The sequence below is a fragment of the Pygocentrus nattereri genome, chromosome 18 (assembly GCF_015220715.1).
Source record: "Pygocentrus nattereri isolate fPygNat1 chromosome 18, fPygNat1.pri, whole genome shotgun sequence".
Lineage (NCBI taxonomy): Eukaryota > Metazoa > Chordata > Actinopteri > Characiformes > Serrasalmidae > Pygocentrus > Pygocentrus nattereri.
In genome coordinates, this window is record NC_051228.1 from 32,892,168 (window position 1) to 32,919,254 (window position 27,087).

At 38.1% G+C, this 27,087-nt stretch overlaps 1 protein-coding gene across 6 annotated transcripts in view; it reads left to right on the forward strand.

Annotated features, from left to right (window-relative positions):
• The window catches only part of ntm (neurotrimin), a 420,957-nt gene extending 401,498 nt beyond the window's left edge, over positions 1–19,459 (forward strand). Inside the window, exons 5-10 of one of the 6 annotated variants that reach the window (XM_017691327.2) lie at positions 7,994–8,125; positions 8,503–8,623; positions 10,502–10,653; positions 11,602–11,637; positions 14,284–14,361; positions 16,847–19,459. In XM_017691327.2, the coding sequence (XP_017546816.2) occupies positions 7,994–8,125; positions 8,503–8,623; positions 10,502–10,653; positions 11,602–11,637; positions 14,284–14,361; positions 16,847–16,947 (620 nt within the window). In that variant the 3' untranslated portion in view covers positions 16,948–19,459. The remainder of the gene's footprint in view (positions 1–7,993; positions 8,126–8,502; positions 8,624–10,501; positions 10,654–11,601; positions 11,638–14,283; positions 14,362–16,846) is intronic. The other 5 variants (XM_037547311.1, XM_037547312.1, XM_017691329.2 and 2 more) reach the window with 5 other exon arrangements.
• Positions 19,460–27,087: the final 7,628 nt, after the last annotated feature.

Below are 27,087 nucleotides of genomic sequence, written 5' to 3' on the forward strand. Positions count from 1 at the left end.
GCCCTTCACAGAGGAATCCGTCCATGCCTGTCTTCTGTTCCCCCTACCAGCTCAGAGTGAAGCATCCATAACGTGAATCTCCGTATATGGAGCTACAGTTATTCAGCACCCTCTCCACTCCCTGTCTGCTCTGTAGAGCATCTCTGCAGTCTGTGAGCGTGTGTGAGTGCTGGTCTCTGCTCTGTGTAAAGGCATTTCTCAACACTCTTGCCTCTGTAAATATTCTCTACCTCTTCTGTCACAGGAGAATATCATGGTGTTAGCCTGTTTTGCCTAATCATCACAAAATTTCAAGGTGTATCGAATTGATTTTTTCCCTGTTCTTTTTACTCTCAGAGCTGCATCATGGCTGGAGGGTATGAAAACTTTAAATGTATCTAAAAACCAAAAGGGAGACACTGAGGTTTCCCATAAGTAGCCCGTCTCTGCTCTCCACCTCACTTCACTTGGCAGCTAAATTCACAGCTAGTGTTATAGATGCTGCAAATCTCTTACAGCAGGAAAGTTTCAGGCTGAAGATTTGCTAATTGATCTAACTGAGCTATTAAACATAATGGTATTGCTTGCACCACTTAATTTGAACTGACCAATTTCAGATCCTATTTAGGCATGACTGACAGATTTTGGATGCCTTTATACGGTTACTGACTGTGGTACTGTTGTTGTTTCTCATGGTTGAAACCTACATGAAGCTAAATTAGCCCTGAAATCCAAATGTAAAGGCTCCTGCAACTCACTTGAAACTACAGTTGCACCTGTTTCAAGTTTCATGAAACAGACAGTCAAAATAGCGATAATACATCACATCATCATGACAAAAAACACTTTAAAACAATAAACTAACCATATTACTGGACAGGAAAATAACCCAGACGACTCAAGGTTTGTAGTTTTCATTCTGTCAGTTTCCTGAGCCATGGCAGCAAAGTGAGTTATTTAAAACTAACGTTTTTTTAACTAACCAGCTAATGCTAACTGCTGTTTAAATGACTGCTTCCTTGTTGTCCGTGGTTTTCTTCTGTTCTCAACGGCAGTTTCCATGAGTTCACAGTAGTTCCTCTAGAATGGGCTAAACTTCCATATATTTTTTTTCCCCGGGAGTTATTACAATATTAATAAAATAAAACAATAATAAAAACTCTACCTTCCACAAACAGCAGCGATGTGGCTATAATGCAAGAGCATCCTGCTCTCTCTACTACACAGTTGTTTTGAACCTTAACCCATGCAGAGTAGTTAGGTTTCCCGATGGACTGGCCTGGCCATACCTCTGCTCTGAGAAATGTGAACTGTTCACACCTGTAACACAGAACCCTTCCAGTTTTATTGCCTTGAAGAAATTTATAAGCTTCTGTGCTTTGAGGACTTCTCAGCTACTCACTGTCTGCACCTTCAGAAAAACAAGCTAGTTGATAATGTCAATTAGATGTGACACGTGACATCTGGCCAAAGTTTCATGTCATCAACCCAGACTTGGGATGGGTTCAGTGGATGAGGAACAGACAAGGTGATACCACTTACAGTTCTTGTTAAATATTCTTGTCCATGATGTCACGGCGAAACAACTGCCATCTTCTTATATCCAAAAAGCAAAACCCAGCTAGCCACACAGTTTAATAACTGGCTGATGATAAGTCTCTTTAGCTTTGAAGCTAATCCGTACGCTGTCGGTTGTCAACAACAAACACATACCAGAAATCGTGCCCATTCTCGTTCCAAAGACACGCAAAGCGTAATGGTAAATGTTGTTGTCTAGGAAAACCGTGGATTGTGCTGCTGTTGTGGTTTATGTAGATACATTTTCTCCTCTTTTGAATTCACTTGTTTTTCCACAAAGCTCATATTGCTTTGAAAAACTGAAAATTATCACGGAAGGAGAAACTGAGATGTGCCCTTCGATGGGCTTGTGCTTCTAGAGTAGGATGAATGAAACATTAAGTAGACTATAACTGTAAGGGCTACGCATTAATTTTTCAAAGCCTTAACATATACACAATAAATACATAAATACAAATGTACCCTAGAAAGATAGATAGAAGTCTGATATACAGGTAAGGAAGAGCTGCCAACTTGACTAACTCCTGGAGTAACTGAATGTGTTGGGTGCAGCTTTTTTTGTTTTGTTTTTGAATCAGTTCATGTAACTGTCAGCTGTCAGTTGGAAGCAACTCATAACATGCCACTACAGTGTAAAGCTTACCAAAAAGATTTTTAAGGAACCAAAAGTGGTTCCTGGCAGCACTTCAAAAATCTGTTTTTGTGATATCTTTATTTTTAGTGTGATGCAGGGGTAGACACTCTGGCCATAACAATTTTGGCCAGTTAAAATGCAGAGTCTGTAGCCTGCAGCCTGATTTACCATCTTTCCCTTTCAACAAGTCTGTTTGGTCAGATACAGAACTAATTGCATCAATTTTGATATTGTCAGAATTTGTTAACTTGTAACTACAGCAGTAGCTAATGTGTTGGTTTGGTGACTGTGGTGATCTCGCCCTGCTGAAATGGTCCAACTGGCATCATAGACGCTATTCCTTTGATTGAGTTTGCTAAAATCACTCAAAGACACAAGCTTGTGATTAAATAACATGTGAAGTAAACTGCTGTTATATTGAACGGCCATCACAGCAGTAGCTAAACACATAACCTACATAAAATGACATCAGAGTGGACCACTTCAGGGTAGGGGGCACCACAGTCACGACAACAGCCATTCTTGTTAAGGATAAGTCTTTTCAAAGCAACACCCAACTGTTTTTTGTTGCTGAAATATGCTTTATAATTGCAAATACAATGTATATACAATAAAGATGTTTCTATTAATATGGCCACAAATACGTAGCTTTGGCAACAAGATTTATTGGCTTTATGGTCAGAGGGGTCACTGCAGATATTTATATCTGTCTACCCCTGATATGATGAAAACAGGAAATATTGTTCCCACTATAATTTTCACCATCTTTGGCTATAATTATTATAAATGACAACGATTTAAGGATAAGACTCAATCAGATATGGCTGGCAAATTAGCACTGCTCACACTGAATGCACAGTGACTTCCACAGTGGGTAATAAAGCTGTTCTCTGTCTTTCTCTGTGTTCTACATTTAGAATTAAGTGACTAATTATTCTTCCAATATGGACTGAAAGCTTAAACGTTCAAACCCAGAGCCTCACTGTAAAACTACAGCGATAGAAATTTAGTCCTCCTCCATCTGGGGGAGGTGGTAACGTGGTCCTGGAGTGTGAGATCTTCTCTTTTCATGTGCTTGGCTGTGCTGACCTGAGCTAAGCTTGAGCAGCAGAGTTCTCAGGCAGATCGCTTTATTGAGTGAAAGTTTGACTTGTTCAGCCTGCCCTTGTGCTGTGTTCAGCGCTTACAGATGTCTATTTTAGATCATCATACCTCAGACCATGTTGAAGACCCTGTATGACTCTCTTCGATTTAGTATGGAGTAGCACAACGGTGCCATTGGATTTTGATGTGATCACACAGTCATATGCCAAAGTTTGGGTGCCCTTTTCAAGTGGAACAAGTACACATTCCCTACAGAGAACACACTTCTGCTCATTTTAAAGCATTGTTACTGTTTATTTGCTGAATTTAATGTATTGAGGAAACTGTGTGGAAGTTATGGCACATTTTTGTGTTTTTTTTTTGTTTTGTTTTTTTTCCCCTCAATATATTAAACCTTGAAGATAAAGTTGTGTGCTTAAATTTGCAGACAAAAGCCATATTTCAGTGTGATTTGTCTAAAGTACATGTTTACTTTTGTTCACTTAGAAAATTAACAAAGCATGTAGTTGTCACGTTGCTTCCCCCCATCTGGGAAGACTCTCTGGATCTACCCAGTCTGGAATAGCTCATTCCATCTCCTGCTGTTTGCTGCCTCCACCCTTCCATTGTCACACACTTGTGACTTGTGACATATTCTGTGTGCATCTTATATGCCTTTGTATGGCCTTGTGGTTTGTGAAACCTCTCTATATTACTTCTCAGCCATATTCTTTGTGGTTTCTCTGTATTCGAGCCGAGCTTTTGTTTTCTGGCTTTTGCTGCCTAATATGTTTACCCCTACCTGTGGATGGTGGTTGCTGTCCACTAATAAAGCTACTCTGCCCATGCAGCCTCCCTAAAAGCCCCATTCCTTATGATAATTTGATCTAGATATTCACACTTTTGCATACAACTGTATATGGACTGTGTTAATCACAGCAATGTGACACTACACGCTGAAATATAAACCAGGTGGAATTGCAGCTTTCTGTGTGCCAGCGTGTTTTCTATCACTGTATAAAAGATTCACAAGGCTTCCTTTACTGCTGAATGAATTATGATTTTTTTTTTCTCAAGTGAGCAGGCAAGCTCATTCAGAACACAGTTTAAATTGGTAGGAGCTTATTAATGATGTGTTTAGTCAGAATGATGCTGATGTGTTTTCATGTTCAAAAAGGTACTTTGTGGCGTAAACTAAATAACACTGTCAGTTTTCTACTTTGTTAAATTTACCATGTCATTCAGAAATAGAATACATTTGAAATGGAAAACAAGATTAAACTGCAAAATAAGACACTTCTTGGTCATATTGTAGAACCTTTACAGTGTGTAGAAGTTTTATGATGATCTCATTCACCACAGTGGTTCTTTTACAGGACTGTTAATCTAAAGGTTCTTTACAGAACTTAAAGTGGTTCTTTTATGGAATCGTTCCTAAAGAAACCTTTTTTTTTAACTTTTGTATGTATTTACTAGGACTGTCCAGCTGATTTTTTGTGGACTTTTCAGCTTTTTAGCTTTTACCTTTCAGCAGTGAAGTATAGAGCTGTAGTCTGTAACACCTGAGACAATATTCTCTAACCATCACAGCATTTTCAAAACAAAACACAGACAGACCAGAGAATATGAATGATTTTAATAAGTCTGCATTGCAGTGCTTGCCAAAGCCAAATCTTGAATTGTCACACCTGTAAGTCCTGCTCTTTGATATGATCCTCTATGGCAGCCATGAAGCGCTTGGTCCATGATGGAAATAAATACTTTCATTTTGACAATCACTCCTGTGTGATTGAAGGGCTTCTCTGGTGCACCTGCTGCCATTGCCCCATATTTACCTTGTGTCTGACAGCATAGCGGATGTCCATGATCCGCTCACCATAACAGATGCTTTAACTCTTTAAGGGTTTCAGTGGACACCTTCAAACAGGCCTTCACTTATATAGGGACTTTGGATGGCAGAATGTAGCTCACTCTGGTACAGCAGCCAGGCTCTGAACATCAATAACATTTATATATTTAATTGAAGTCAAAGAATAAGACATGAATAATCACTTTCATATAATTGTTCATTGATTCCATTCAGACACATTCACTGATCAGAGCTGGATGAAGACTGGCTTGATAATGACAAATCATTTGCCTTGCAAAAGCTTTGGTAATTCACAGAAAAATACTTTGTCTTTTATTTTCTCAACAAGGAAAATGTGTTAGACTCATATAGACTCATATAATTTCAAAAAAGAGCATCAGTGCTATTTCATTTGGATTTTAGTTTATAGGCACTTAATAGTGAGCACTGCCTTATTGATTATACAGGTACAGTTATCTGCAAAATTATTATTATAATTATTTAATTTTTGGGGTATTTTTTTTACCCAATTTTCTCCCCAATTTAGTCGTCTCCAATTCCACCCACTAGTTAGGACTTCCCCAGTCACATAATGCTATCAACGCTAGGAGGGTGAAGGCCATCACAGGCTTCCTCCGAGACCTGTGAAACCAGCCACCGCTTCTTTTTGAACTGCTGCTCATGCAACATTACGGGACAGCCAGACGCGCTCGGAGAAAAGCGCCAACCACAAGATCTGTTATGTCAGCTAACAGACGCCTGCGTCTACCATCACGTCGAGTGATGGGGGGAGAAGGAGGGGCCATGCTACCCGCCCAAAGAGAGCGAGGCCATTTGTGCTCTCTTGGGCTCCTGGCTACGCATGGCTGTAGCATCACCAGGGATCAGACTCGCGATCTCCTGATGATAGACGCGTTGCACCACTCGGGAGCCCTTTGTGCAGAGGTTAATGCTCAGTTATTGAAACTATAAAACAATCATTATGGCACGTGCCATAATTTTTACCCATTCTTTTTTGCAGAACACTTGTAGTTGACCATCTTGCATAGAATTTCAGTGATGTTTAAGTCAGGGGTGTGTGAGGGCCATTCCAAAGGCTTCAGCTTATGTTTCTTGAAATAGTTCACATGGATTTTAACATATTTTTTGAAGTGTTATGTTGTTGTAGAGGCCAGCCTCAGCTTTTCTTGACTGTCACATTTACTTCCAGAATTTCCTGATATTTTGTGGAATCTATTCTTCCATCTACCTATGTAGTGTTTTCTGTGCGTCTGACTGTCACACAGCCCCAAGTCATAACAGATCCACCTCCATGTGTAGCAGTCAGCAAGGTGTTCTTTTCATCAAATGCTGCCAAACATACCTTTGGTGATTTGTGTCCAAAGTGTTCTATTTTTACTTCATCAGTCTCACAGCACATGCTTCTAAAATGTCTCTAATTCATTTAGATGTTGCTTTGCATAGTTGTGAACTTTTGAGATGAAGTAGGTTGCCTTCTGATGATGTTCTATGCCTGTCATGCTTGTGTACCACCACTCCTATGTCAGCGTTACCTTCCTACTGGTTCTTTGTCATATTGAGATTTTGATAATAAAATAAAAGCAAGTTTTTGTTTTTGTTTTTTTTTTTACTGAAGAATTCTATATTTGTAGGTTAACCTGTCAATCATTTACACCTCTACTGTACATAAAATAACTTTTAATCAAGTGCAAATTATACTAAAACATCTGCCCTTCTACTTATTAACACCCATGTGGTTTTTATTGAAAACTTATAACCCACACTGGCAAAATCTGCAATGCTTCACTGTGAGAAATAATTAAACAAAATGTAATAAGAGGTGCTTCAAGGCATGTACACCATGGAGGTGGGGGGTGGGTTGGTGTCGTCATTTAACATGATTGTGAGAGACTGGCTGGCGTTCTTGGGGTTTAGCCTGGTCACCTGTGAAAGTGCTGTACTGTGCACCATGCAAAAGCACGGCCTTCATGAAAGTTCTCTCTCAATTTATCACGGCAGAATAAGGATCTTTAAAATGTAAACCCCAGTGTTTGTCCTTCGCTTGCTGTGGGGCGAGGAGCGTTTGAGATGTAGCATTCCGCTTCTCCAGGGTGCTCTTCTGACACTCCTCATCAGGTGAGCAGAGGTGCTACTCGTTAGCAGCCTCTCCCCAATGTGAGATGCTGTCTTTCACAGCCCACCACAGTGAATACATGGCACTGCATTACTGTCACCGACCGCGCCAGGGAATTTGCAGTGTTTTTTTTTGTTGAAGTCAAGCATGTGCTGCTTGTTGGCGTTGAGGACTGCTTCACAAGGATTCCCACGACTAACATCTACCTCAATGTCTCAACTTTGGCAGACATGAAAATCTGGCATTTTGCTCTCTGTGTAGATTCCAGCTACGTCTGCCTCTGTGAATATACAATGTGTTGAAAGCAGTTGAGCAGTCACAAATGTTTGGATCTGAAGATGAACCTCTTATCTCCACTCACACTTTCTTTACCTACAATGAGTCATACATAATCTATAAATACGCTCAAAAGCTTTGGAGTTAAGCTCAGCCGACATGTTTTCTCAGTCATCTACAAGAGGTATCACCTACTGTTAGCTTTAGTAAGTGCAAGTTGTGTTTGAAAAGTGACAGCATGCTTATATAAGTCTGTTCTCCAAGTGAAATGTAGTCCCATGCTGTTTTATGTGAGACTCAGATATGCTAATGACTATGCTAAATAAAGGCCTCAGCTTTCTGAACCACACATCACTTGAGAAATCAGGGTGATGGCAGCAGTCTGTTGAGAATGCACAGAATGTTGAGACTATTGTACAGTTTCTTTTCCTTATTTACCACTTTTCCTTCATGTTTTCAGGTGACGGTCTTGGTTCAGATGACGAGTATTTGGAGATCCCCTCTATTACCAGACAGAGGGCAGGAGAATACGAGTGCAGTGCAGTCAATGACATTGCTACAGAAACAAAGACCATGCAGCTGGTGGTCAACTGTGAGTCCTTCAATTTGTTACATTTTTCACCTTTTTTATAGGACTGTATACAAAAATAAGAAATGCCAGAGACATGGCAAAAATGAGTATTTTGAGTATTTCTAGATTTAAATCATAAAATCTCTCCTCCTCTATGAACATGATTGTTGCATTGTTGAAAGTTTAGAATCTGCACTATGGACAGAGCGCTTCAGTTTATTTAAGTGAGTTATAGATGAGAAATAAGTAAATAAGAAAAAAAGCCTTTACACTAGGTGAGACCTAGAAGGGTTAAAATAAGTAAAAACGACTGTACACTGAGATTTTTTGTAAGTTAAGAAACTGCAGCTTCTTGTTGACTATTTGCACCCAAAAATGCATTATTTGTTATGTTATAGACCCTCCCACCGTGTTTGAGGGCAGAGATGTTGGGGTCACTCTGGGTCAGAGAGGGGTCCTGCAGTGCGAGGCTGATGCTGTACCCGAGGCAGACTTCGAGTGGTACAGAGACGACAGAAGGTAAATCAAGACAGTGCCTCCTGCTTCAAACTCTCAGTGCATCAATGACTGTACATGAGTCACACATCTGTGGTCATAGATTGAGGTCAGATGATAAACATTTGACAAAGCCTCCGATCAGCATGCAAAGGTCAGGAGCCATTCAGAGCCATTTTAGCCATATAGAATTCAAAGAGGATGTAATGTAGCTTTGCCACCCACAGGATTCTTTCATTAAGGAATCAGTCAAGTTTGCACAATTTACCCTGATCTGAAATCGACTTTGCTGATGGATGGTTTACAGTGTTTCTGACAGTAAATATTACTGCTATCTATAAACATGGGTAAAGTTAATAATTCAGACTTCAAGATTGCTTCTACTGTTTTGTTTTTGTATTTTTCCCCTCTGTGATTGTCATAACATTTGTTGTGCAGTGTCAGAAACCGCATAACCAAGCCTATTTGGGATCACTTACCAACTTCACACTGCATAAGTATGATAACTTAGACATACAGTTTGCACAATGGTAATTAGTGGTTGTAAGCTTCCAGTGTTATTAACTACATTAACATTGTAGCTCCAGTGCAGAACTGAAGAAGTAGACTTTGGGCACCAAACATGCCTTGGCTAATCGCATTAGAGGTAAAGGGATATTTCTGTACATGTTTGTTAACTGATTCATTAACATACAGAAATCTATTATAACTGTTGTATTGCCTGTCATTACTGTTATAGTTATTATAGTTTTATTCAGGAATAATTTATACAGTGTAGATTGAAACACTATAATCTAGACACCAGAAGGTATTTCAGGATATGTTTCATTCAACATTTCAGTTTTTTGGGGAACTCCAACAAGTTATTAAATTACACGGATTATACTGTAAGTATTAATTAATAGTCTGAGATTTTGTCACCACATTTTAAATACAAGATATTCAGGATGTTAATTTTGGTGTAACTTCATTTTCATTGTTTTAAAGCTTTTTCAGTCAATTAAGGATCATCTACACATCTGTAGACATCTAAAGCTTCATACTAGTTAGTGAACATGTGACGTTATAATATATAATTTCCCGCAATTATCTGTCCTAACGTGATTTCATTATTGTTTTAATGCCATTGATGCTAGTATGTGTTTTATGTTTATGTTTATGTCAACATTTATTCTGAGAGGTATCAAAGTTAAATATGATTTATTTGTCATGAATGCAACTGGAACTCAAACTGCAACAAATTCCTGGTGGCACACCTTGTGTTATCACTTGTGATTGATTTTGAGTGACAGGGATTAAAAGATAACCATGTGGTGAAAGAACCAGAGGAACGTTCTACTGGTCATTTCCTGTCTTGATGCAGGTTGGACCAGAAGTTTTTACTGTAAACCACATTTGTCTATTTCTGACAGTTTATTCTATAATCTCCTTCAAAAGCATGACATTTTAGTGTAATATGCTGTTTATTAAAGCTTGTAGCATTTATATCTGTATCCCTTTGAGTGCTACAGATATTGCAGAAGGTTAAAAGCTCCACATTTTACCAGCTGAATATTCCTGATGCCATATCCTGCTCTGTCTGACAGGAAGTGAAATGCTTTGCGTTCTAACCAAAGCACATTTGGCTGAAATGCATCTCAATATGTTCACTCAAACTGCCTTTGATGTCAGTAAAGGGAAAGTTGTCCCAGAGCGGTGTCGTGATTAAATAGCGGGTGTCACTGATGATAATGCCTTCCAGCTCTGGTGCCCTCTTTAATGTGTCTGGGCCGGCTGCCGGTCCATGTCCGAGAAATGCCGATGCTGTCGTAAATGTTACCAGGGCCTTCAAAAGAACCTCTGATGTAGTGCAAAATGTGCCGAGCTGATTCAAGTCTCTCAATTTGCTGACTTGTTTTGCAGGATCTCTAACGGCTTTGATGGGATTGAGATCGAGGATTCTGGAGCCTTATCAAAGCTGACTTTCTTCAATGTGTCTGAGACAGACTATGGAAATTACACTTGCGTTGCCATCAACAAACTTGGGAGTGCAAACACAAGCTTTGTTCTATATGGTGAGCTTGCTCATACATATGGAACTGTATATGTCAGTTTATCTTTTAGCATACAGAATAAACATTAGCAAGTTTTGATGATCCTACAACAGTTACTGGAAATAATTGCAATGTGTGCTTTGCATCCTTCTGCCGAATTAGTTCAAGGTGAGAGTTCAAAACACATTTCAGACTTTTAACTGACTGGGACCTTCAACAAAACTCTTTTGCTTTGAGTGATCCAATACCTAAATTATGTTTATTTTATTAAAATGATTTTAAAAATATGATTACATTATTGAACGTTCCATTTTCTCATTACCAGTACAATGAGAAGAGGAGCAAAACTTTACCAAACATATCAGTAGTGATTCTTTTAGTGGTGACAGTTTTAGCTAAATTTAAGCAGAACTCAAAAACGCAGTAGATGACTAGCAAATACAGCTTTGAACAGCTGTATAAACATAAAATCACAACATTAAAACACAGAAAAATTACTTAATTGCAGAAAATGTGTTTTCAGTATTGCCAAATCTTAATGTAATATAATTCTGAAGAATTTGGGACATATTTACTTAAAACAATAGGATCCAACTGCTTCACATGTGGCAATGTGGGACAGGGATGCAGTGCTACTTCCCGCTAAAATAGGTCTCTACCTATAGACTAACACTCTTTTTGTATTAACTATGACATGAATACATATTTAAACTTAAGCACATTGGCAATATATATATATATATATATATATATATATATATATATATATATATATATATATACTTCTTTTTTTTTATGTGGGACTGCATATTGAACTAATTCGGTAGAATGGTTCCTATCATACCTGAAGTTTGTCCAGTGTTGTTTCTGAAACATGCTTTTAATGTGCTTTTCTCTGAGACTGATCTACAGCTTTTGCCTCTTCTACTGTTGTCTTTGTTTTTGTTGTGTCTGGTTTTGCTCATGTAGAAGTAATTGAGCCCACTAGTTCGACACTATTGCAAGGTTAGTACCGAGCATGAGCATGTGATTTTCAGCCCTTGCTCATCGTCAGAATTGTTCCTGCATGCTTCATAAATAAATAAGCAAAGAAACGAATGCTGCCATGCTCATATCAACCACACTGAGACGGAGGAGAAGTTGCTGAGGTAACGCTCAAGTCGATCAGCGAGATTGCTACACCAAATTTCCTCAACATGAACGAGCTAATATAATTGTTGTGTGTCGCCTGACAGAATCTGATTGTCAGGTTGTAAATTGGCGACTAGCCACTCCTATTAAAGGGTTTATTAGCTTTGAAATCCAATTCGTAATGTCAATAATAAATTCAGCCCTTTGAGTGACAGTCTGAATTGCTGCTGGGGGGGATGGCTCTGTTTGCCGTGCCTCAGTTCGTCTCCGGTGGGATCAGTGTGGGGTGGTGAAAGCTTTCCATTCAGTGTTGCTTAAATGTGTTTTCTTTCTCTTCCTTTCTCTTTTCCTCTCTAACCCACATGCACCATGGCATGGCTTCATTGTGGCTATGCATGCCTGCATCTGCTGTGTGTAAGTACACGTCTGCGTAGTCTAAACATTTTTGTTCTGTCTAGTACCCTGTCACTAATTCAGAATGTCTAAAGCTTATTGATGTCTGTAAGAGCTGGCAATGTCATTGCTTGTTATGCTTCTGCATACAGGGCTTTTGCCCTTGTCAAACTTCGGTAATGATATTGTGCTCTTTTTTTTTTAGTATTTTTAATTTTTTTTATACACATCACAGAATGTATGACCTAAATTGAAAACAGTGAGAGTGGGAATGATGACTGTGTCCTCTCAAGAGAGCCATTAATTACTTTGAATTTGATTGTGAGAAACTGGTATTATTCTAATTATCCGACTGCCGGATTGAGTATAATCTGCTGTGGCGGTATAATTGGATCTCTGTCCCTAAAGAAAGGCTAGTGAACTCCAGCAAATCCAGGGGAAATTAGAAGGCATTCTGGGAGAGCCATCAAAGCGAAAAGTTTAATAGTCACTCCGTATAATGCCATAGTATAACATTTGTTTAGATGGAAATTGGCTGCTCGTCTGTTCTCTGGCTTTTGTTATGGAGGATAGAGGACCGGAGAGTGCAGGTCTGCTATATTGTTTGCCATATTTATTAGTTTAATACATCCCCTGCCGTTATTGGCATTAAACTGTAACAAAAAAAATAATTATGCTTACCTAAATAAAGTTCAGCAGCACAGCAGAGTTTTGCATATAGCATAAATCTTGTATCTCCAAAATGATAACTTTACAGGAGTAGGAAAAAAAAATACTTTACTTTTAATGTAAGTCAATGGAACCAGACTTTTTACCAAGTCATTTTAGGTCAGCGATATATTAGGTCAAGGGATATGTGACTCTAGCTGAAATTATTTGGATGATTTTAATGAAAGTCATTTGAGAGTATCATTTAATGTCAATATAATTTAATGTACATTTAAATTTACAACACAGAGTGAGAAACTCTATTTGAAAATCTCACACTGGCATCATTAAAAAAAAGTAATGTCCATTGACATTGTAGAGTTGGAGAAACCACATCTTTTTTGCCAGCTGTCGCTATTTCTCAATGCAGTGCTGATAAAATGTCCATTACCCTGCACTTCTTTTCATGGGTGTCTGCCTCAGCTATTATTTGTGCTTTGAGAGATTTCCATCACTGTACACTGAAATAATTATGACTAGATAATCACTTCAAATCTAACATTGCATGCTGTTTTTAGCCCTTGTTGTCTAATCATCATCTGAATCTGGAACAGATTCAAAACTTTTAAAGCCATATCTTTCAACAACGCCTACTACAGATAGAGAAGTTTCTTGTCCGCTGACTTGGTTGACAGAATTGTCCTACTGTGTTCCCTTTTTAACAGTAACACTTACTTCTGTGTTATTAGGCGTGAAAGGCGGCCCAGTGAAGGCTGATTGAAAGGCGAATAAATGAATGGCCATCCTGATCTCCCTGCTGTTAGTATGGCGACACCCAGACACAGCACTGTCTGGTTTTGAATTCCAGTGATAATAAAGCCAGAACGGTTCATACAGTAGTCGTTACCACCCTGCAGCAAGCCTCCCCCTTGGCCCCCCATCAGCTATCTTGTTACCAAGCACCTTCCCTGATTAGCTTGTTTATCGCAAACTGCAATTACAGTTGACCCACGCAGTGGACGGGTCAAGGGTGTGCGGATATACTGCGGTAATGGTAGCGGGGGCTTTGGGAGAGGAGGGGACATCCAAGCAGGTCTGGCACGAGGACACCAGATGCTTTGATGATCCTAATGCGAGCACTAAAGACCCTGGATGGGCATTCATCACCAGAGCCGGGCCATTTCTGCCCTTCCAGCCGTTTCAGCCTGATGACCTGGTTCCGCCACAGCGCAGCAACCCTGCCAGAAATACTCTGACATCTAAGTTGGCTTAATAGGTAAATAGAGCGGCAAGAACAACAGCTAATCTAGGTTGAATTGGGTGCTTAATAGCACCGGCGGGCGCGAGCAGTGGAGCAGTTTGTGTGCTCACTCAATTTGCCCACACTGTTTGCTTATGAGCTGCCACTCAATGTTGTTGGGTTTTTATAGCCACTGCTGTCTCTGTTAAGTGTCTTGTTTCATATAATCTCTCTTTTAGTGGATACTGCTTCTCTTTTAGAAGTGACTTCATCTGTTTTAGAGCAAACAGCCACTGAATACAATCAGTTTTGGGAAGGTTTGTAATGAACGGAACTACCACACCTAATACCCATCTAATACCTAATAATGAGAAGACATTGACCGATGTTCATTCAGTACTACAAACTTACTAACCTATAGAAAATAACACGACTTACATTTTAGAGAAATTATAATTTAGTAAGTCAAACCTAGTAAAAACTGACAAATATTTGGAAGAGAAAAAGAGTTTATTTCTTATTTACGTTTACTTAGTCAGAAACATCACCTACATTCATTGGATTTTTAAGCGCTGTGTTACTGGACACTTTGTTTGGCATAATTACTTTATTGCTACACCTTAAGGTGCTCTGATAGAGACTACATCTCTTTTTTTATTCCTTTTCCATGCACAGTTTGTCATCCCCTAGTCATCCCCTAGCCCTTCATCAGTGGGCAGTGTCTGGATCACTATTATCTTGATATTTTTATTTGGTGGACAGTTCTCAACACAACAGTGACATTAAAGCTGCTCTGTGTAAGATTTCTTATTAAAATTGAAAAAAGTAACATTACTAGGCCAACCATCAAATGCCATATAAATAACTGTGATTATCTTCTCTTGTTCATTGTATGCAACTTTCAAAGTGGCCATGAAATTCAAATTGTTAGCTAGTACATAACATTGTTAGTATTGTCGAAAAGATGCACTACACTGTTGTCTGCAGTTACACAGAATCATATGTAGAGTCAAAGCTACTTTTTTTGAAGTGAATATAATACAAATAAAAAAAAAACGAATTCTGCTAGCATACATGCTAAAAATGCATTAGCTACATAGGTAACAAATAAACATTGCTCATGCTTGGTGTTAGAGCACCAACTAGAACATTTTCATTTTACCATGAGGTGTAATAATGAATGCATTTACCGCTTTCTTTCATTTCAGTCATACGCAAAAGTTTGAATACCCTTTGTTGAAAAAAGTTTTCCTAGGGGGGAAAAAGTTAACACATCATTACAGAGATCAAAGTCAAATATGGCATATCATTATTTTTATATTTATATTTAACATATCAACATAAAACATATCTGTGCAATAACTGTTGCACAAGCACATTTATTATTTATTTTTTTCCTACTAGGTGATATATAAATAGGTAATAGGTAAATATGTTTCTTTCAGCAAGGAAACAGTAATTGTGCATTAAAATGTGCATATAGATAATGTTATTTTCACTTAGAAAATCAACAAAATATATATGTAATTTGATCAGGGGTGCCCAAACTTTAGCTTGTAACAGCATTTACCTCAATCCAACACATCCAGTTCCCACTTTGCTTGTTTTAGCACAATGCAATTCTGAAATCCAAGGAAAATCTGAGGACTGTGGAAAATTTTTGCAGTTAACTTAAATGATTATTTATTACAAATAACTGTAATTACGTCATTTTGTAATATGGCATCAGTGTGCTGCTGCTTGAAGTAATTACCTAAAAGTCGGGTGTTAGGTCAGTTTTCATGTCATATGTCTTTACATATTAACATATGACATATTAACATCAATTGATCATATGACATATTAACATCAATTGATCAAGTCAAAAGGAAGATCAGGTTTAATGTTTAGGCCTCAAATGTAAAATCAGCAGTATAAAGAAGAGGATATGATGGCCTTATACAAGCTATACTTCACTTACATCCTCAGAAGTCATCCATCACGTTTTGACTGAGTTCTTCTTGAATGCTCTTTAAATGTGCTTGCAATTCTCAAATTTATCTGCTCAACAAAGTTTCCAATACTACAGAATTCCACATTTCCACCAGAGAGATCTCCAGATACCAAAAACGTATAGAATTTAAATTGTAAACAAATATCAATAAATAAATGCTTTTTTAAAGTTAAATGTAACCTGCTGGTAATTTAATTATGTAATTTACATAAATAGAATGCAAGTTCAAACAAATAATAACATTTGAGAAATTTATTTTAATGGCTGTCACATTTATTGTTGTGGTAAATTACTGTATGTCAGAATAACTAGTTGAACTAGTGAAACTGTGATTTAGGCAATATTTCTGAGAAATTAAATCACCATAATATTAGATTTTACCCTCTTTATGAAAACATACTTTTTACTGATAATTAACAGGTTTTCCTGTTTTTTTTTTTAAACAGTGTAGCTTTCAAGTGTTTTTAAACAATCCCCAGCAGGGCTGCTGTGCCTGATGCACTCTCCACTACTGTTTTAATGTCACAGCTTTGCTGAGAATGGTCCACCACCCAAATAATATATAGTCAGTGGTGTGGTCCTCTTGTGGTCTCAATTTGATGGACAGGCTAGAAGTGACTGGCATTCAGCAACAGTAGCAGTAACAGTAGCAACCTACAGTGCACCTATATGATATATGAAGTGTTTCTGATCAAATGGCCAATGAGTGTAGGTTTGAGGTAGGTTAATGTACCAAAGGAAGGCAAGGTAGATTAAGATATGTTAGAACTCAGCATGTATACAATTCACAGCCTTTATGTGTTGTTTAGGACCTGGTGCAGTGCAAGACGGCAACAGTGGCACATCGGGAACGTACACACCCATCTGCTTACTCCTCATCCTCGCTCTGCAGCTGCTGCTCAAGTTTTGATGGTGAAGAGGATTCAGGAAGAAATGGCCTCATCTCTCTTACGACTCATATCAACACCTGCAGTCACCAATGGAAGCACAGAGCGTGCATGGGATTCCCCACTACTCTTTTGTAATGAGTAATTGTCATTTTTCTTTGTATTAAATAAGAATCTCTTACATTATCTCCTCCCTGTCCAATTGAAATGGCAACATTTAAATCTCCATAGAAAACAAACCACCTGAGGCTTGTCTAATTGAATAGATATAAATATATATTAAGTTATTTCTGTAACTGTAGTTTTATTTAACTGGTTGTAAGTCCTAAAATCTTAATATAATATTTAATAAGAAAATGAAATTTCAACAAAAGGCTTGTGATAAAGAGGGCTTTTGTCTCCCTTTTTTGGATTGGTCAGTGAATTACCTCAAGAAGCAAGAATTATTGTACAATTATAATAACACACTTTACCAGAAAACTGGGAGATGCTATTCCTCACAGTAATTCCTCATAATTTATGCTTGTTATAAGGTCTATTTTAGAAATGAATATAAAAGAGGACAAAAACTGATTTTTTGTTAGCTTTTTGGTAAATATTATGTGTAACTTTTTTCATATTTAGCATAAAAGCAAAGTGGGGATACTGCAGGTCAATCAAGAAACTCACCTTTAACACTTTGTTTAGTCACCAGAAATTACTGTTTTTTTTTTGTTGGGTTTTTTTTTTTTGGAATAATTTAATGTAACGAAATAAACCAATTGAGTATTCCTGTTTTCTTATCTTAATATGATGAAAGCAATGTTGCATCCAAAATCCCATCCACAGTCCAAAGTCCACAATCCTATTTTAATTGACTAGGGCTGGCGTCTTAGGGCTTTGGGTTAAGAATCATTCCAAGATCGTACCATTCGTAATTCCACTGACCGAGAAAGCCCAAAGAACTATCAGCTAACACTTGTTGATTTTCAACCGTTGTATCATAAATAGAAGGTTGTTTGGGATTCTGTAACTTAACCAGTAAAAGCATTGGTTTTATTGAAGTGGCAGCGTCTTAAACGAGTATTTGATTTCTATGTCGAATCACTTGCATCCATATATATTTTTTGCGAGCTCTCTTTGACTTTCCAGTGACCCTAAATCTCCCCATCCCTACATAACTCATCATGACTACTCTGAGTTCTCTTGTCTATATGCATATATTATGTACAAAGGGAAAAATATGCACCTGTTTTTACTAAAATTGTGAACCAGTTTAATACAATGCAACAGACTTTTCTATTTTAAGTTGCTCCTCTGGTTGGAGTCATGTAATTTATTTCTGAAATTTGCTTTATGGTTTTTGCATTAAGAAAATAACGTCTAAAATATTGTCATTAAAACTGTTCATTGTGAATCTGACATTAAGTAGTGTGCTTTGCGCATGTTTTGCCGAGCAAGGTTAGACGTACTTGCTCGTCACTGTCTCTATGCATCGTCACTCTCGGTATCTTGACATTTGATTTGATGAGTTAATATTATAGGTCAAATGTGTGGACTACTTAAGCCTCTGTTCATTTTTAGTATGATTTTGATTTGTTGTTTTGGGTTGAATAAATGGCATTTCTTCAGTCCAGGTACCTCAAAGACAACCATTTATTAAATTCATATAGTCATGTATCATAAACACTGTTGTCAGTGTACATCAGGATTTATACATCAAAATTCGAGGCAAATTTCAGCAACTGTGACAGGAATGAAATATGCCCGGGAAACAAGACAGAACTGGACACACAGCTTGAAAGAGTGTAAAATAAATAGAAAACAACATTAGCCACCGTTACAGTGGTGGATTTCAAGCACAAGGTTGTAATTAAATTAGATGGGTTATGGCGTCTGTGCTGCTTTCTGGCAGAGAGTTTTGTATGTGGTTACCTATGAAGATGTACTGTAAAGCATTACAGTTTTTCTGGATATTCTTTTTGTTTTTCCCTTTATTCTTTGTGTGGGGCATTGGGCTCTCGGCCATATAAAGGGTAGGTGCAATAGAGTTCCCTCTCAAATCCAGAGAAATGTGAGACCATGATCCACGCTCACCCACGATCCACACTCATGTTTCTTTACTTACATTTACAGTCCACAGTACTTGAATTGCACCCACTCTTTAGGGCTGATTGTGATACGTGTTTGGAACGTAAGCTTTGTAAACTGGGTTTCTGAACTTCGAAAGATGCTTGGTTGAAGAGAGCCTGTCACTGCACCACGTTCTCTTCAGCAGAGAAGTTGTGCTTGTCTGTGCATGGCCAAAATCTGCACCTTTACAATGGGTCAGTTGGTGCAAAATATCTCTCAACAATAGCATCCGACCAACTGTCACCTTAGAAAAAAGAATAAATGCATCACTCCCCTCTCATACGACTCCCTGGAGAGGGCCAAATGAAATTCTCTTTGAAATCCCTGTAATGTAAAGGAATTGTTGCTTCATATGTTTTTTCTTTTATGGAGATTGTGTGTTCATATTTAAGACTTACAATAATAAAATGTATCTAAATAGAATGCTTTTGGCAGTCTAATTGCAATTCTTGCTAGGTTTTGAATGCAGAAGAAAACAACCTTGGTGTTCACAGACTAAACAGCTAAACTGAAAAACACAAATAGGTAAAATAGAAGCACAAGGAAATATTCAGAAAACAGATTTAACAGATAATTACACAGAAGCCTCAACGTCTAAATCTAATATTTTTCATTATGTACCATGATTCATTCTTTGCCATTATTACAGCTTCCATTCTTTTCAGTAGGGATATTTTTCCCCACTTCCAACGTTCAGTCTTTATTGGTGGAATTTTCTACTTATGACCCAAATAATCCCACAATCAGTGATGTTGGTGTCTGGACTCTACAATGGTTAATCCACTGCTCTGAGAACACCAGCAGCTTCTTTGATAAGTGCGTCTTGAGGGTCTCTGATGGTTGTAGACAGTTCGAGTTTTTCTTTGCTTTCAAACCTCTCAACTTTAGACTTTTAGTCCATAAAGCCTTGCTCCACTTCTAAGCTACCCAGTTTTGTTGTCCCACTGCAACTTCTTTTTTTGTCCATTTTCTTTTCTTGCTAACAGGTCCTTGACTGCTACACATCCTTTCAGATCCATAGTATTGAGTCACAGCGGAAGGATGGACTGTAGATTTTCTCAGACCTGAAGCGAGTGGAGCTTGAGTTTGTCCTCTCTCAAAGATGAACGCTTTCAGTGCTGTTTGTCTGATGGGGACGGTTTTGCTGGTCTGTCAGGTCTTGAAATCCAGTTTTGGAAACCCCTGTTTAGCAAGTGGATTATCTTCATCTCAGAAATGTCTCTGAGACCTACTGAGACTATCTCAGAAACCTTTTTGGCCATTTTTAGATGCACAAGAAAATAATTTGTGAGGCAGTTAAGATGTGTTTGGGTAGCTGCTTATGTGAATCGTAGTGTCTGGAAGGGTAGTGAACTTTTGTTAGAAGGACAGCTGTAACTGGATGGTTTTAAGACTAGAAGCATGGACGAGTTAAAGTGGCAGTACAGTAGCACAAAATAAAGAGTGGACATATTAAATACTGAATGGTTTGACATATTATTTGGGTGGTATACTTACTGTTGGAGGTTTCTTGGGCGGTTTTCAGTGGAATGTATTTTTTTCCCTGATGCTTACATGAAAACGAAAGAGTGGTCTCTACATAAAAATGCATAACACTAGTCCAACCTCATAAATGTACCCACAAAAGAACATGCTTGTTGTCTGGTCATGGATGGCTCACCTGAGCTCCTTCTAAAAACAGTTCTAGCAAATCTTAAGTATAAACCACAGGTGTGTCTCTTTGACAGAAACGATAAAAAGTCAGTCCACCTCAAACGTTCAATTAAACAAAAGAGACACTGTCCGTAATTAGTGTGTGCAGCAGTGAGGAGTCAGTAAGCGCTCCACTCCGCTGTTCAGTGAAGGGTCACGCATGAGCAGCACTGGCAGACATGGCTTGCGGGAATAAGAAGAAGTGCGCGAGTTAAGTAGTGAGGCTCAAAGGCAAGCTGTGATTTCCTACCGCAAACAAACCCAGCGCCATCTGCGAGCGAGGAAATGAGGGAGGCAACTGTCGTCCTAATTAAAGACCCCAGTTCCACTCCGACAAAATGGGTTTAAACGCAGCCCTCTGTCTGGCTCGGCTGATTGTTCGACACTGACGAACGTCTAGAGCCGCTGCGGTGTTTTAGAGGCGATGTGTGAATTACAATCAGGAGGCTTTCTCTCCCGCTCAGCCGAGAGCCGGACAGCACAGCCGCTCCGCAAGCGCGGGGACAGCAGGAGAGATGTGGAGACGGAGTGTCCGTCAGACTGATATCGATTTATTTATCTGTCCATTTATTTATTTAAACTTGCCACTTTGGATGCTGCACACTGGAACACGAAGGCTGGAGATTTAGTTCTAGCTTTCTGGATTGCTATTTTGAGATAGCGAGTTATCTTGAGATACCGAGTTACATATCTTATCTCAAGATAACAAGATATGTAACTTGTTATTTAAAGATAACAATTTTGTTATCTTGAGATAGCGAGTTTTATTATCTCAAGATAACAAAATTATGTTGAAATAGTTATTTATCTTATCTCAAGATAACAAACGATTAAGATTAAGTTGTCATCTTGAAATAAGTTATATAACTTATCTTGAGATACATATGTTATCTTGAGATATCAAAGGTTATCTTGAGAAGTTCTCTTGAGATGCTGCGTTACGTATCTTATCTCAAGATAACAAGATATGTAACTTGTTATTTAAAGATAACAATTTTGTTATCTTAGACAATGAGTTTTATTATCTCAAGATAAAATTATGTTGAAATAAGTTAACCTTATCTCAAGATAACAAACATCTTGAGATAAGGAGTTATCTTGTGATCTCAACATTAAGTTGTCATCTTAAAACAAGTTATATAACTTATCTCGAGTTACAAAAGTTATCTTGTGATACTGAATTACTTATTTAAGATAGCACAATTATCTTGAAATATAACATAGTTAATATAACAAGTTAATTATTTTAAAACTATCATTTTAAAAATTGTTATTTCAATATGTTATCTTGAGATACTGTTACTTATCTCAAGATAACAAAGTTGTTATCTTGAAATAAGTTACATATGTTATCTCAAGATATTAAAGGTTATCTTGAGAAGTTATCTTGAGATAATGAGTTAACTATCTTGTGATCTCAAAATAACAAAGTGGCTATAACAAAGCTATTTCAAGATAAAATTATCTTGAAATAAGTTACTTGTTATCTTGAGAGAGCAAATTATCTTGAGATAATGAGTTGTTTTATCTCAAGATAACAAAATTGTTGTCTTGAAATAAGTTACTTGTCTTGTTATCTTGAAATAACAAGTTACTTGTCTTGTTAAGTGAAGATAATCCAGAAATTACAGCAGCAGCTCGTGGCCTCTCCGGCCCTCCGCATGTTCCAGATGATGAGTCGTATTTTGTCTTCTCTTGATGACAAATACCTTGAAATAAATCCAGGACAAGTGTCCAGGAAAAAAAACAGGTTGACACAAACTAGAAATTGCTGATGAGAAAATTAGCATCTGAAAAGCAGCAGTTAATGTGGGTGAATATTCATCTTAAGAGGGAACAAACATGAATCTAATAAATGATGTGACAGCCGTGTATCTTCAGACTCCACCTCGAGCCTTTGTCACAGACCTATTACAGCTCATCACACTCACAAAAGACAGAGGCGGGGGAGCGCGTGCCTTTTGTCTTGGAAATATGCTCTGAAATGAAAATAAAACAAACAAACAAACAAACAAACGGAAACAATTGCCCTAGTGTTTTCCTTGCGTGCAGCCCTGGTGGAGTTCTTTATCTGACTTCCCAGGATCTTCCCTCTGGAACTCACACTGAGCTGTCACTCCTCCAGCCAGCCAGGCCCAGGAATAAATAAGCACACTGATAGACCGAATTAACGCCACATGACATTTGTTGGCTGTGGCGGCTCCGGCGCGCCAGCCTGGCTGCCAGAGAACAGCGTGGAGAGCAGACACGCTCGGGCTCTCCTAAAGAAAACTGTTCTCCTTTTGGTGTATGCGATGGAACGGATCAGCCGTGTTGTCTCCTGGAGGCTTCGGTTAACACTTGGCTCTGTGCTTTCTGGGTTGGCAATAGAAGGACGTTGTGGGAGTGTTCAGTAACACTGAGAGCGTTTCTTATTTAGTTCTGTCTTCTGCAGAAAACAAACCTCCTGGTAGTCTTTGAGATGTAATGAAGCAAAGGTAGAAGAAAATATTCTGAACTTTATTACACAGAACAGATACAATATTCTTTTACTCATTCTCCAATAGAAAAGAAATAATAATAATAATAATAATAATAATACAACTACATCTGTACATGCACATAGAGTTCACTGAAGTCTGTGGAGACTCTTGCTTGCGATTTTCTCATTTCAACAGGTTAGAGACAAGCCAGAAAAAAAGCTAATATACAGTCTGTCTGAAAAAGACAGTAAAATACTACTCATCAAGAAATACTGTGGATCAAGGACATTGCAGAAGGGGTTTTTATTTGATAATGGTCAGAACCGTTTCTTAACAGGTCAGTTAAAACAGAGCCCACAACTGTAATTTTGCATTTATTCATCATTATTTTTCAGTCTAAAGCATTTACCACAGTAGACAAGTATGTTTGTTGAACACGTTTGGATTGGATTGAGTACCCATACAGTACAGTCATATAGCAAAGTTTGAACCATTTCATGTTTTGTTGATGTTCTAAGTGAACACATTCTCTACAGGGAGCTTAAATATGGCATTTTTTTTGCAGATTTTAGTGCATAATTTTTAACATAGTTTAACATACTGAGGGGGGGGGTGCCATAACTTCTGCACAGGCCACATTTTTTGTTTATATTTTTTCTTCAATATGTAAAATTCCACAAAGAAGCAGGAACTGCACTGAAATGTGTATAAGACTTAGAAAATCAACAACACATCATCTGACCTGGGGTGCTCAAACTTTTGCACATGCTTGTATCTGCATGTGCTAAGGAACTGAGGTTACCATTCAGGTGCAGACTGCATACATCAGTGATTTTTATTACATTTAAAGGTACAATCAGGACACTTGAGAGCTAAACTGAATGTGAATTAACGTCAACCTGGTCAGTTTGTGTTTGTACTCTGAGATGAATCTGTTCTAAAATGTGTTCAGAACAAAGAAAGATGCTGTGTCTTCCACTACGTCTCCTACATGACGAGTGTTGTACCTATGACAGAGTGAACAGCCCCTGCAAAATGAACTGATATCCAAAGTGTTCTGGCTGGGGCTGTAGGTTCTAATGTACAGTTGGAGTGGCTACTGTATGCATTATGACGCTGGTGAAAACAATAGAGTTTAAAATCAGTAATATTAAAGGGGAATCCTACTGAATTTTCACATTTTCTTCATACTTAAATTCTTAAGAAGTAAACAAAGTCATTCAGAGGGGTTTTGTTGTGGAGAAACAGACAGAATTGAGAGTGTTAAGAACCAGAAGTCTGAAGCATTAATGCCTCCAAAAGCACCCTCACAGAAAGCTATTACATACAATGGTTATAAATACACTGCCTGATGACTGAGACCTTGTTTGGATAGTTCTGCAATCAGATTTTGCCCTAAAACGCATTTTAAACCACTTTCAACATAATGGATATGCAGGGTGATTCAAAAGATTCATCTGATTTCAAAGCGCCATATTTTAACAGCCATGAGACGCCTAGGAACCAATCACTTACCAACTGAAAGAGGGGGTCATAGAGTTTCTGACCATCACTGGAAGATGGCTCCACTCAGTCTGAGAGGAGGTGAGACCCCTGAGCAGAAAGTGTTCTGCGTTCTCCACATCAATAAGCGAATCTGTCATAACTGTATAACGTGATTTTCGTCTGCAGTGAAGCTCCAACAGCTCAGAGCGTTCGTCGTTGGTTCCACAGCAGTGGATGATCTCTGAAATCGCACTGAAAGAGCCGTGAGTGCAGAGACACCCGACATGCTCAATCCAGTACGGGGTGAATTTGACTGTGGCGTTGATGTCCATACAGCTGGAGGAGGTTCAGACTGAGCACTTGTACAATTACATAATAAACATTATGCTCATTAAACCATTTATAGTTTACTGCATTGATCTGTAATGACTTATAATTGATATAAATAATTTGGAAATCACATGAATCTTTTTCAGTCACCCTGTTTAATCAGTGTACGTCATCAACAACATGGCTATATTGGTGTTGTAGACATGGCGACCTCTGGTTCTCTGGTTCCCATCACCACCACTGTAAAGAAATCTGCGTCGATAACTTTCTCTGTAATGAACCATTTCACACCAAACCCCTCTGAATGACTTTACGTCTCAGTAAGAGAACTATGCTGAAACATTAAAATTCCCCTTTGATTCCAGCTGATCAGTGACATCAGCTTCAGTTCCACTTCATCGAGGACAGCACTATACTTTGAAAAAAGAAATCTTTAAAAAAAGTCAGTCGACTCTACATTAGTTACCAAAAGTATACACAGTAATATCCTATAGTACAACCTATATGTTTACCATAAATCACTTTATTATCTTTACAAAATTGAACTTGTTCAGCTTTAACAGAAAGTGGTTGGAGTGCTTTCCAACCAGTGACTATCCAGCATACGCAGACACATAGGCTTGGTTTGAATGAGCTGGAACTACATGCCTTGCATATGTCAATCTGTTCAAACTGACCACTCACAAACATGTACACACGTTGAAGGACTTGCATGAGTGTTTTTACTGTTAATTGACACTAATTGTTACACGTTTCCATTTTTAGACATGCACGAAAGGCACAATGCTAGCAAAATAAATATTTGTCTCTACGTTTCGTCCCATTTAATAAGTAAATGAACTCTTTAGTGCAGGAGAAAGAATCGGATGATATCAGATTGCATATCAGTAAGGTTTTTCTTTTGTGCTGATGGCAGTGCATCATATGAATCTCCTCACTAAAATGGTACTATATTCTCCAATCTATTACATCTGTGTTGCTAATGCAAATATGATGTCATGGTGCAATGTTACAAACTTATACTAAATCAAGAAACAGTCCGTTTGCATTCCTTGTTCAAGCCTTTTTTATCGATTGCAACTAACAGTTAGTGTAGTCACATCGCACTCATGCATGCTGACAATAACGTGTCAAATAAAATAGCTCCTGATCACCATAACGTAACGTCAGAACAAATGCAGGTCTACTGATCACACTGAGATTACACTGCAGCCACACCAAAAGTGTTGCTTTTCCACTCAAATCAACACCATCTAATGGAATTAAAACTATTTTCATAGCACATGCACACTCACTATAAACTTTACCCAACAGATTTAAACATTCTTCCAGCTCTCAGACTGTGAGCCCAACTCGAAGGCTACAGGAAGCCAGGTGAGAAACATTACAGTGAGAGTGTAGCCAAAAATCAAACATGCACACTTTTCTCTTCAGCCCAAAAACAGCTGACCAGCCAAGACATGTTCGGTGTCCAAACTCTGGTTATTTAGTTTTCACCTAAGCTACAAGCTAATGTGGTTAAGCAGTGGAAGCCTATTGTCACCAATTGTTATCATGCAGACTGCTAAGTCATTACACACTTGCCTCAAACTGTTTTGTTAAGTGATCATCACATGAAAAAAAAAAGAATATATATATATATATATATATATATATATATATATATATATATATATATATATATATATATATATATATAGAGAGAGAGAGAGAGAGAGAGAGAGAGAGAGAGAGCCTGACTGGGTAAGCACCATACCAATAAGAGTCCTTCGGCAACACTACCTTTGCCTACCTATATAAAAAGGATCAAATTGTACATCACTCTGGATAAGAGCAGCTGCCAAATTATGTAAATGTAGTCAGTGGGGCCCAATTCTGTGGGGAAAAAAAAGTTTCTGTAATATCTGGTTCATTATTATTTAATTGAATTATCATGCTTGTTGTATTTAAACTCTGCAAGTATTGTGGTAAAACTCACTCTTCAGTTAGAAAAGGTTTTAGTTGATGATCAAATCAACTCTTCTAAGCAACCACCCCCATCAGTTAGGACTTCACGATCGGAACCAAAGACCTAAACAATCA